A 12,784-nucleotide genomic window follows, 5' to 3' on the forward strand; every position below is an offset into this window, starting at 1 on the left:
TTACTGCTGGGCCATGGGGGAAGCCCATCTACAGAGACTTGGGAGGCTCAGACCTCATTGCTGACACCCACCATGGCACCCATGTGCTCAGGTTGGGATTTCCCAACATACAACTCACTGCCAGTGCTTGATAAACACGGAATGAGTCAATGAATGAATGAACAAATAAAGGGATGTATTTCCAGGGGTTCTCATTAACAAAATAGTAGCCCATTCAAGCCACTCAGGGTCACTCGGCAGTCACTGAAGACCATCCTGAGGACACCGTGAAACTTACCTACCTGCCTGGTGACAGAGATGCAGGAAGGCACACACAGCAGGAAGGGGGTGATGCTGTGATCAGCCAATCTACCAGCACAGTGGCGGGGCCTGAAGATGTCCCAACAGCTCTAGGACCCTGGCCCACCCCTCCCTCTAAGTCCTCTTGGTAATGGTGGTTGTCCAGGCGTGGTCCTCGGGAGATGGCAGCCTCAGGACACCCCCCTGGCAGGAGGGGCTACAGGATGTCAGAGGCCCCTTGCCCTTCAGAGGTGAGGCAGGATCTCTACTTGGAAATCAGACTGCAAACAGCCTTGGAAATCACCGATGCTTCCACATCCCCATTGATTGAGGAGAAAACTGAGGCAAGCGGTTAAAAAATGAGTCCAAAATGAACCAAGCCTTGAACTCAGAGCTGTTTTATGCTCTTAAAAGTGAAAGTGTTAGTCACTCAGTCATGTTTGATTCTTTGCGACCCCATGGACGGTAACCTGCCAGACTTCTCTGTCCATAGGATTCTCTAGGCAAGAATACTGGAGTGGGTTGCCATTTCCTTCTCTGGGGGATCTTCCCAAACCAGGGGTTGAATCCGGGGACCTGCATTGCAGGCAGATTCTTTTACTGTCTAAGCCACTAGAGAAGCCTGTTTGATGCTCTAATCCACCATCTAACACCTGTTTCCCAATCTGGACAATGTGGAGGCTGGACCAGATGGGCTTTACGGTGTCTTAGATTTGGGCTGATTTCAGGGGAAGCCAAAAACTCATCTCTGCTGGCCATCGTCACCCCACTCCCCTTTCTTCTCCTCTCACTTTCCAAGTGTCTCTCCTCTTCCCCAGCCCAGGACACTCTGCTCCACAGAACAGGGAAGGGGGGCAGCACTCTGGCCTTTGGTGGGTGAGGGGAGGACTTGGGGTGGGGGTGTGGACGAGGGGCTTAAATGGGGGAAATGGCGCCTGCCCACCCTGCCCATCCACACCTCCGACCGCCCAAATGCCAGGGGAAGTTCACCCAGAGTTTACAACCCTCCTTTGTCACAGAGTGCTGCATGGAGCCATCAATCACACCCTTAATTTATCCATGTCACTTTCCAGAGGAAAGCCGCCCTGCGAGCAGCCAGTGGCACTTCCTTTCTCACCCACTAGATGAAGATTTCACCTAATTGGTCCACGTTAAATCACTGCCAGGACTGCAACATGCCATCAACACAGCAGTGGCTGGTAGTGGGGATGTGCTAGGCTCCTCCCTGCTGTTGGCAGGAGAGTCGACAAGGGTCTCTCTGCCTGGAAGCCTCTTGAAGGGGCGTTTGGAAGGCCTGGAGAACCCAGAGAAGGGCCTCCTTGAAAGGGGGGGTAGGGGGCCAGGAAGGAAGGAGGAAGTGGAAGGAAGGAACAGATGGAGGATGATAGAGTCACTGCCCCCCACCCCGCTGCTCTTCCCATCCCTACATGCCCAGAGGAGTCAGGCATCTCTAATCACCTCCACCCTTCTTATGGGTACGGACTGGGTCCCAGCCTGTCTCTCTCCCTGTAGCTTCGTGTGCACAGAGATCCAGAGGGCTACATCACAAGCCCTGCTCTGCATTGCCTGGCAATGACCCGCAACTGGAAATGCTGGAAGCCAAGCCACCTGGGAAGCAAAGCTGTGCCCAACACCTTTCCTCCTGCCCATATTTCTCCAAACACATTAGGCTTTGTTTACACTGTTCCCTCTGTTTCCAATGCTGTTCCTGCTTCATCTGCTCAGCAACCTCCTGGTTGTCCTGCTGGTCCCAGCTCAAACACCACTTACACAAAAGTGATCTTTCTAACTCCCTTGGGCAGGAAAGGCAGCCTGTCCCTCCTCTGCCTGGCCTTCCCTTACCCAGCAAAGGCTTCTGGGGCCTCCTGTCTATACTCTCCTGCCCTTATCCAGATGCAAGAGGGTCTCTGAGCATCCTGTGAGCTACAGAGGTGCTAGGACCACATGTTTATCATTTTTATACTCCTGCCCAGCAGGTTCAGCAAAGAGCTGGGGCTCTATGAATCCCTTCAGAATGAATGAATGAATGAACATGATTTGCCTTAATGCACGACCTCAGAAAACCCACAGGCCAAGTCATAGTGCCAAAACATACTGAAGGGCTCTCTTGGGCAGTTACCAGCCCATGAGATCTCCCCCTAATATGATGTTAATCAGGGGCTGAGTGGGGAACTCAGCACCAGAACATGTAAGACCAGAAAGAGCTTCAGAGTTAAGCTGTCCTCATTTAAGTGATGAGCAAACAGAGGCCCAAGGGGATTGGCCCTGGTACCCAGGAGCCCCATTACCAGTGTGTTGTGTGCTAAGTTGCTCAGTTGTACCTGACTCTTTGCCACCCTATAGACTGTAGCCCACCAGCCTCTTCTGTCCTTGGGATCCTCCAGGCAAGAATACTGGAGTGGGTTGCCATGCCCTCCTCCAGAGGATCTTTCCAACCCAAGGATCGGACCCATGTCTCACGTCTCCTGCGTTGGTAGGCGGGTTCTTTACCACCAGCACCACCTGGGAAGCCCCAGGAATAGAGTCACACACAATCTCAGGGGCCCAAGGAAACTGAAACTGACGTGAATCCCAGCAAGCCTCCGAGAGGCTGGTCTCGCTGGTCCCTTTGGAAGCCGCTGGATGCAAGTAAGAGGAGCCCTGGATTGCGGTCGCTGCCTCCCCCTCCTCCCCACAGGCTGCTGCCCGCATGGCTGGCGCGTACCTTGCGCTTCTTGGCGCGGCCTTCGGCCTGCAGGGTGCGGGTGCAGCGCTGCACGCACTCGGAGAAGCTGAGGTTGCTGTGGTCGGCGCTGTAGTCGAGGTCGGCCAGCCGCGCCAGGGACAGGATGTAGTTGCAGGCGATCCTCAGGATGGCCAGCTTGGACAGCTTCTGCCCATACGAGTAACACGGCACCTGGTGGGTGAGAAGGCGTCAGCAGGGGCTGCCCGGTCTCTGCTGAGAACCGGCCCAGGGAGCACCTTGGCCAGGAAGGTGTGGGGCCATTCACGCCACTGCTGGGGAGGGAACGGTCGGGCGGCAGAGGTGGTTTGTCTGATCTCTCCACCCGGATTTTATTCCCTGTTCTAATCACCTGCTGTTTACACCCACACACAACCCCTGGGGGGCATCCACATTCCCAGGCTGTACAGGAGGAAAGCCAGGCTTGGCTCTTGCCCGAATGTCAGTAATCAAGAAGCACAGTGCGCTTCCCCCTGGGACAGAGTTCCCTCCACTGTCTCCCTGAGAAGGAATCTTGGACAGAACAGATGTTTTTTGCTCTGAGAGTCTGTTCTCTCATTCAGTGACACCTGTCTTGCTGGACACTTGGGGTCTGATGACAAGAGTAACTGGATTCTACCATCAGAGGACTTACCCTCAAGACTGAGGTTATGGACCGCAGTGGGGGTACAGTGGGTAAGAATCCACCTTCCAATGCAGGGAACATGGGTTCGATCTTTGGTCAGGGAAGATCTCACATGCCATGGACCACAACTACTGAGCCTCAGCTCTAGGGCCGGTGAGCCGCAACCACTGAAGCCTGAGTGCCGAGAGTCTGTGTGACGAGAGAAGCCACTGCAATGAGAAGCCCATGTACTGCAACTAGACAGTAGCCCCCGCTCGCTGCAACTAGAGAAAGCCAGCGCACAGCAACAGACCGAGGACAGCCAAAAATTAACTAAAATTAATTTTTAAAAAGAGTGATGCTTTAACATCAAAGCAGAGCTAAGCACCCAGACCCTCAGAACAGATCAGAGGAAAGTGACAATGCTCAGCTGGGAGGCCCACACGTGACTGGATTATGCTTTTCTTTTTCTTTCTGACCTCTGGACCTGGGAAGCTGCTGGGCATACAACAGGTGCCTAATAAGTACAGTTCCAACCTGACTCGACATCCTTGACATTCATCACTGACTTGTTCAGTCACTCAGTTCAGTCGTGTCTGACTCTTTGCGACCTCATGGACTGCAGCGTGCTAGGCTTCCCTGTCCTTCACTATCTCTGGGAGTTTGCTCAAACTCATGTCCTTTGAGTTGGTGATGCCATCCAACCATCTCATCCTCTGTCTCCCCCTTCTCCTCCTGCCCTCAATCTTTCCCATCATGAAGGTCCTTTCCAGTGTCGGCTCTTCACATCAGGTGGTGAGTGGACAGTCACAAATGGCACAGCAGTTTGTATCAGGTGAAGAGATGGAGTCTCTAACATCATTCACCAATGTTTCCACTGCTTGAGCAAAAAGCTACATGGACTGCAGCACAGATCTGTGTCGAAACATGGAGCATGCATGCTAAGTTGTTTCAGTCGTGTCAAACTCTTCGACCCCATGTACTGTAGCCCACCAGGCTCCTCCATCCATATGATTCTCCAGGCAAGAATACTGGAGTGGGTTGCCATGCCCTCCTCCAGGGGATCTCTCCAACCCAGGGGTTGAAACTGAGTCTCTTTCATCTCCTGCACTGGCAGGCAGGTTCTTTACCACTAGTGCCACGTGGGAAGCCCCTGTAATGTGGAGACGTCACCACAAAGTCCACCTGTCGGTTAGACACGTGCTAACCGATACAGCTGCTCTGATGCGTCGTTCATCTAAATGGCTAATCGTGCATACCCAGCAACCAAGGCTGTGGCGTCCTCCTCCCTATGGCTCTCCAGGAGCTATATGCAACATCCATCCCCAACACTGATACCTGGTACTGACTAACCCTCATCGCACAGTGAGTGCGGTCCCCATGGCAGGATCACTCAACACACACATGAAGCACTGTTCTGGACCAGTGGTTCTCAATCAGGGATAATATCATCGCTCAGCAGCAGTTGGCAATGTCTGCAGATGTTTTTTAGTTTCATTTATCTATTTTTGGCTGTGCTGGGTCTTCACTGCTGCCTGGGCTTTTTCTCTAGATGCAGTGAGCAGGGGCTACTCTCTAGTTGCTGTGCACGGGCTTCTCATTGCAGTGGCTTCTCTTGCTGAGGAGCATGGGCTCTAGGGCACACGGGGTTCATTAGCTGCAGCATGTGGGCTCAGTAATTACAGCTCCCGGGCTCTAGAGCACAGGCTCAGAAGTTGTGTCACTCGGGCTTAGTGGCTCCAACGGCATGTGGAATCATCTTGGACCAGTGATCAAACCTGTGTATCCTGCATGAGCAGGTGGATTCTTTACTACTGAGCTGCCAGGGAAGCCCTGCAGACATTCTTGATCATCACTAGTGGGTAGATGCTCCTAAATGTCCTACAGTGCTCAGGATCCTACAGCGCGGCCACAGCAAAGAATGACCTGGCCCCCAATGTCAACAGTGCTGTGATCAAGACAGCATAAACAAGAGAACTGCTTCAGGGACTTCCCTGGTGATCCAGTGGTTAAGAATTCACTTTGTGATGCAGGGGACATGGGTTCGATCCCTGGTTGGGGAATGAAGATCCCTCTTGCCTCGGAGCAGCTGAGCCCTCACGCTGCAGCCACAGAGTCCATGCACCACAACAAAAGATCCTGCAGGACGAAACCAAGACCCGACACAACCTAATCAATTAATTTTTTAAAAGAGAGAGAGGGTTGCTTCAGATGAGAACTTTGAATGCATCCACAAATGGAGCCCATGTTAAAGCTCACCGTGTCCAAGAGCTTTCCCTGACCTGGCCCCCAGCCCCACACCAGAGGCTATGGGTACCTGTCCTTGATGGTGCTCTAATCGCCCCCATCTGTTCTTAACCCCTAATGACTGTGAGTCATTTAATGGTCAGTCTCCTTGTGAGCTGTCGGGGGCAAGTCTCCGTATGCAGAGCCTAACACAGATCCTGCCCATCACTGGCCTCCAAAGGATTTGTCCAGTGAGGGACTGAATGAACAAATGAATGCTCTCTTCTCTCTCTCTCTTTTTTTGTGAGCAGGGCACACCATGTGGCTTAAGGGAACTTAGTTCCCCAACCAGAGATTAAACCCATGCTCTTGGCAGTACAAGCTCATAGTCCTAACCACTGGACCACCAGGGAATTCTCCAAAACTGTTCTCTCCCTGAGGACGAAGATTTAGGTGTTTGGTGTGGAGGTGAAGCTTGTACATCCTTTGGTCACCTGGGCTAACTCCTGGTCTAGCCACAAACCCTGGGCAAGAGACATGATCATTTTGGGCCTGGGTGTCCTTGTTGTATCACAAACAGGCTTGGCCGCACAATGTGGGAAGGACTAAAGGAGACGGCGCATGCGCTACACTGCCCGTCAGGGGCATTATGTCCATAGGTGTGGCAGAGAGTCTCCTAAGAAGGGCCCCAGAGAGGGTGAGAAGCAGATCTGGAGCCAGGAAGTAGCACCTGCTCATCCCTTACCCGCCCTCACCCCCGGGGTCCTGAGACCACAGCCCAGGGCCCAGGCAAGGTTTGCAGTCACCTTTCAACATCCTCCAGCAGCCAAGGACTCGCCCCTCACCAGGCTAGGAAACCCAGGGAGGGGCAGGGAGGAGACAGAGAGACTGCCAACTCCCCCAACTCCCGTACATTGCCCCCCACCCCCAAGCTCTGACCATGCCACCAAATCCATCTGAAAAAAAGCTTGCAGAACAATGCACTTTGCCTGTTCTCAACCAGAGCCCGGAGAATCCTGCTTATCAGCCTGAACAAATAAACAAGGTCCGTGGGACAAAAAGTTTCCTGGGGGTCCTAGGAGAGCGGCAGGGGTCTCAGGAGCAGCCCAGCCCCCACTCTCCTCTGCACCCAGGAAGGGAGAGCCTGCCTGTGGAGGCTCTGGACAGCAGGCACAGCTATGCGACCCAGGCCCTAGTGTGCTGTCACCCAGGGGCCACTCTAGGAATTGCCTGGAGGGCTACAGTCCATAGGGTTGCGAGGAGTTGGACACGACTGAAGCAACTTAGCATGTACTCACATCTGCCAGTCGGGAGCAGGGCTCTCAGAAGGGATCTGCTCGTGGGGATCCGGGATCATTGTGGGATGACAGAGCAACAGATGAGGTCAAGGCCAACCTAGGAGCTCCTGTGCCAAGTTCTGAGCCAGTTTTGTCCCAGATTTGTCACTCTGCCCCTCTGCTTCTCTCAAAGTCCAGGTCTAACAAAAAAACCATGTATTGAGCTCTGGTTGTTTACCTGGCCCTGTGGTCACTATTCATAGGTAGTTTTAGCCCATTGAAACATTCCCCCAAATAAAGACCATTACCCCATTTGCACACAAGGAAACAGAGAGGAGACATATTGGGCCCCAGGTCACTCATCTAAGACCTGATTGGAGCTACAAGCTTGTGTGTCTATCACTCAAGGAAGGCACATGGCCACCAGGCTCTCTGAGCTCCTGCTGCCCAAGGTGGCCGTATATGGCACACCAAGGATCCCTTTTGGCAGCTCACTCTGACTTCTCCTGCTCTCCAGGGCGGATGTTCCTCAGCTCACCTGCTTAATTCCAGGTCCTTCTCGTGCCCACACCCCAGGATGCAGCAACCAGGCCCCCCAAGAAACCCAGCTCAGAGCACCCTGGCCTAATACAGATCTGATTCTAGGAGGTCAAGGTAAGGCAGAAAGAGCTGATCTGAATCCCAAACAGTAGGATGTAACTTTGGACAGGCACCTTCACCTCTCCAAGCCCCAGTTTTCTTATCTGGAAGGTGGGAATAACATCTGTGTACCCTCCATGGATGCTGGAACCAGCTCACCCCCTGCTGTTTCCTGCAATCTACTAAGGCCAGGCCAAGGATGGCTGTTTTGAGAGGTATTTGATGCCCAGGGAGTTTAAGCACTTCCAGTATCTCTCAGCTGATGAAAGACGAGCTGGGTTTTGAAGTCACACCTTAGCTGAGCTCTTTCCAATTAGCCAGAAGCAACTGCCTGGGGATATGGATGTATCTGCGTGTGTGCGTGCCGAGTTGCTTTAATCATGTGCGACTCTCTGTGACCCTACGGACTGTAGCCTGCCAGGCTCCTCTGTCCATAGGATTCTCAAGGCAAGAGTACTGCAGTGGGTTCCCATGCCCTTCTCCAGCGGATGTATCTTGGTGTTGCTGTTCAGTCACTAAGTCATGTCTGACTCTTTGGAACCCCATGGATGGCAGCATGACAGGCTTCCCTGTCCTTCACTATTTTCCAGAGTTTGCTCAAACTTTTATATCCACTGAGTCAGTGATGTCATCCAACCATCTCGTCCTCTTTCGCCCCCTTCTCCTCTTGCCTTCAATCTTTCCCAGCATTAAGGTCTATCCCAATGAGTCAGCTCTGGCCAAAATATTGGAGCTTCAGTATCAATCTTTCCAATGAATATTCAGGGTTATTTCCTTTAGGATTGACTGGTTTGATCTCCTTGCTGTCCAAGGGACTCTCAAAAGTCTTCTCCAGCACCACAGTTGGAAAGCATCAATTCTCTGGCGCTCAGCCTTCTTTATGGTCCAACTCTCACATCCATACATGACTACTGGAAAAACCATAGCTTTGACAAGATGGACCTTTGTCGGCAAAGTGGTGTCTGTGCTTTTTAAAGCGGATGTATCTAAATGGTGTGGATGTGGGCAGCCCACACTTCTGAGCAAGGGCTGGAGAGTTCTGGACTTCGTGGGACCCCAGCCTTAGTGCATCACCTCTCTGAGCATCCACATAAGGCCCAGAGCCCAGCCACCACACCATCTGCAGGAAAGCCCACAGTAGTCATCCGTTCAGCTTGCTCAGAGGACAGAGGCCAAAGAAGGTAGCAGGGTCAGTTGGATCCAACTCCTGAGGCAGCAAAACTTCCAAGAAAGTAAAAGGACCTGCCTGATGCTCAACCCACAAGAACTGTTAAGCTTCAGGACTTCCCTGGTGGTCCAGTGATTAAGAATCCACCCGCCAATGCAGGGGACAAGGGTTCGATCCCTGGTCTGGGAAGATCCCACATGCCTCGGGGCAACTAAGCCCATGGGCCGCAATTATTGAGCCTGTGTTTTAGAGCCTGTGCTCTGCAACAAGAGAAGCCATCGCAATGAGAAGCCAGAGCACCACACTAGAGAGTAGCCCCCACTCACTGCAACTAGAGAAAGCCCGTGCACAACAACGAAGACCCAGCACAGACAAAAATTGAAAATAAAAAGATTGTTAAGCTTCAGGGCAGCACGTGTGGGGATTTTCTGAAGGTCCCATGTGCCTCTAAGAGATTCCATCCCACTTACTTACCAGACCCTCTTCTGGCTCCAACAAGTGGGAGAAAGCAGGAAGGACCCTGGCCTGAGACGCTGAGGACCTAACTCTACTCCAGGCCATCCACATGACCTTAGGCAGAGCCACAAGCTTAGGGGACTCAGTTTCCTCACCAATAAATGGACATGAGAACACCTGCTGCTCAGAATGGAATCATCATGGGCATATGTAGAGAGGGGCTGGGGCTGTGAGTGTTAGTCTCTTAGTCATGCCCGACTCTTCACAACCCCACCAGGACTGCAGCCCACCAGGCTCCTCTGACCATGGGATTTCCCAAGCAAGCATACTGGAGTGGGTTGCCATTTCCTTCGGAGGGGCAACAGAGAAGCACAGCCAGGAACCAACCAGCCAATGCAGGGAAGGCCTGGAAGCCCTCTTGCTTCTGTGCCAACTTCTACCCGCTCCTCAGACCCATCCTCAGATGCCCACCAAGGCTTCTGGATCCACAGAGCTCCAGCATCACTGTGTCCTCGACACACAGCCGAGCACCTGATTCATTTGAAATTATTCTCTGATCATTTCATATTAGGGAGTTCTGACTTCCTGGGGTGAAGTCTCTCCATACAGAGCCGTTCGAGGTCCTTGTCAAGTTCCATCTAAACAAAATCCCAAACTGACTCCCAGCAATGAGGCCAAACCCTGGAAACCTGGGCTTAAGTCTTTATGAGCCCTGGCCCAGAGCCAGATGGGACAAAGCCTGGTCACTAGTTCCACCTCTGTAAGTGTCCTCACCTGTGAAGTGGGAACGTGGGACTACACATGCGTGACCACAGGGCCAGGTAAGGTACTTCACCCTCTGCAAAGAGGTTCAAAAGGCAGCTGCGCCGGTGACTGGATGAGAGGGGCCGGAGAGAGGCTTCTGTCGCTTCTTTCCCCTCTGGACGCAAGCAGGCCTGTCCCTCATTCCCTGAGGAGTGGGGTACAGGCTGCCACGGCTGGCATCCTATGGGGTCTGAGGTTGAGGGAGGTGCGGGGTTGGGGGCGCCATTCGCATGCCCCATTCTAGGCCACCCTGAGTTCACTTGTGGAGGATTCCCCAGGAGTCCATGGAGCCTTCCCTGACAGCTCAAATGGTAAAGACTCCACCTGTAATGCAGGAGACCTGGGTTCGATCCCTGGATCGAGAAGGTTCCCCTGGAAAAGGGAAAGGCAACCCACTCCAGGACTCTTGCCTGGAGAATCCCATGGACAGAGGAGCCTGGCGGGTTCAGGCCATGGGGTCGAAGAGAGTCGGATAAGACTGAGGGACTAACACTTTCACTTATGAAGAGGCACCTCAGCATGTCCTGAGGGCTCTGCCCTGCTGATCCAGGCCTTGGCCTGGCCAGACTGCCATTCCTCCAGTGCTGAGGGTCTTTACACTTCTCTGGGAGAGAGGAAGTCTTGCAAGCACACCAGATGCCCTGTGGGCAAGCACAGCCTGTGAGCCAGAAGGTTCTGTCAGGGAAGGCCGAGGCCCACGGGCTCAGGCCCCTTCCCTCCCCCACCCAGCAACACCAGGCTTTCCCTTGAACCCCCTCCCACCTGGCCCGGAACAGCCCTGCACATGGGCCAGGCCCAGCTGTACACACATGGCCTTCACATGAGGCGGCGGGGAGGGCCCCACGCAGCTGGGCTGGTGGCATGTGGCCTGACCATCTGCCCTGCATACCCACCCCCCACCCTCCTGCCAGGGGGCCTCTCTCTCCCCCATCTGCACGTCTATGGCCAGGCAGCCTCCTACCCCCGTTCCTTCCCTGGTGGAGAATATGGTGCGTTGGACAAAACAGGAGACTGTCGAGCTTCCCTGTGCTGGGGGTGGACAGCTCCAGGGCGATCACCAAGCTATTAGGAGTCTGAGCCTTGGAGGGACTCACTGACTGATTTGAATCCAGATTCTGCAATGAGAGCGCACAGGCACCTTGGAGCCTAGTGAATGGCAAGTCAGGGAGATGAGCAGTGCAAAACCCATGAGGCCTGGTGCGGCAGCCAAAGGCTGGGAGACCACCACCAATTTACAGAAGCTCTCTGAACCTCAGTCTTACCATCTGTGAAATGGGGGTGGAACAGGGGTGGGGATGGGACAACACCTATTTTGTTGAATGAACTAATACACATTACACACTTAGCCCAGGACCCAGTACAAAGGATAGCAAGGAGATCAAACCAGTCAATCCTAAAGGAAATCAACCTTAAGTATTCATTGGAAGGACTGACACTGAAGCTGAAGCTCTAATATCTTGGCCACCTGATGTCAAAGAGCCAACTCATCAGAAAAGACCCCGATGCTGGGAAAGATTGAGGGCAGGAGGAGAAGGGAGTGGCAGATGATGAGATGCTTGGATAGCATCACCAACTCAACAGACATGAGTTTGAGCAAACTCCCAGAGACAGTAAAGGACAGGAAAGCCTGGCACGCTACAGTTCATGGGGTCACAGAGTCGGACGTGACTGAGTGACTGAACCCAGTTGCTTCGATTGCTGCCACATATTGATGACAGTTTCTATGATTGTTAAGAAAAATGATTACAGAATTCTTATTTCTACATCTGTCCAGGCCTTAGCCCAGCATTAAGGACATTGTGGATGTTCGAGAAAGGTTCATTCCTCCTATGGCCTCCCTTCCTTTCTTCACTCGACGTCTGCAAAGAAGCTGTGTATGACCTTATCACCATTTTCCAGTTTCATTAACTGACGCTCAGAGAGAAAATGACCTGTCCAGGGTCACACAAGAGGCATACAGCAGAGACAGGACTCAAATGCTGGCCTCCAGGCTCCCCGCTCATACTCTTTCACTGTACCAGGAAGTTGCTCAGGGAAACGGAACTCCAGACCAGAGTCACAGTCCCACCACGGCCCTCAGCGCTGCAATGGCCAAGGTCTCATTTCAGGCAGAACCAGACTCTTACCTTTTGCTTCTTTCACAGGGGCCCATTTCAGATAGTCAAGCCTGAGCCTAGATCCAAGGGCTTCCCTGGTAGCTCAGCTGGTAAAGAATCTGCCTGCAGTGCGGGAGACCTGGGTTCGATCGATCCCTGGGTCGGGAAGATCCCCTGGAAAAGGAAACGGCAACCCACTCCAGTATTCTTGCCTGGAGAATCCCATGGACAGAGGAGCCTGGAGGGGTACTGCCCATGGGGTCGCAAGAGTCAGACACGACTTGGTGACTAAACCACCACCACCAAGCCTAAATCCAGAGCCACAGCCTGTCTAGACAGGGGCACGCACATGGGTGTGTGTTTGTGTGTGTATACACATGCACACCTTCTACAGGAGGGAACCTGAGGTCCAGAGGAGGGAGTGCCTCCAGGACACAGGACTTTCCTCATCGGACAAGGGCTGTGGACGTGGTGAGTATGCCCTGGGCCCTGGGCTCTGGGGACCAGAAGTGC

At 53.2% G+C, this 12,784-nt stretch overlaps 1 protein-coding gene across 7 annotated transcripts in view; it reads right to left on the reverse strand.

Annotated features, from left to right (window-relative positions):
- ATOH8 (atonal bHLH transcription factor 8) overlaps positions 1-12,784 on the reverse strand; it is a 41,121-nt gene that overhangs the window by 25,230 nt on the left and 3,107 nt on the right. For 3 of the 7 annotated variants that reach the window (XM_052648092.1, XM_052648091.1, XM_052648090.1), the window contains exon 2: positions 2,984-3,175. In XM_052648092.1, the coding sequence (XP_052504052.1) occupies positions 2,984-3,175 (192 nt within the window). Of the gene's footprint in view, positions 1-2,983; positions 3,176-3,635; positions 3,816-7,129; positions 7,309-12,301; positions 12,446-12,784 lie in introns of those variants that run through there. The other 4 variants (XR_008200116.1, XR_008200118.1, XR_008200117.1 and 1 more) reach the window with 4 other exon arrangements.

Source organism: Budorcas taxicolor, chromosome 11 (genome assembly GCF_023091745.1).
Source record: "Budorcas taxicolor isolate Tak-1 chromosome 11, Takin1.1, whole genome shotgun sequence".
In the NCBI taxonomy this organism is placed as follows: Eukaryota; Metazoa; Chordata; class Mammalia; order Artiodactyla; family Bovidae; genus Budorcas; species Budorcas taxicolor.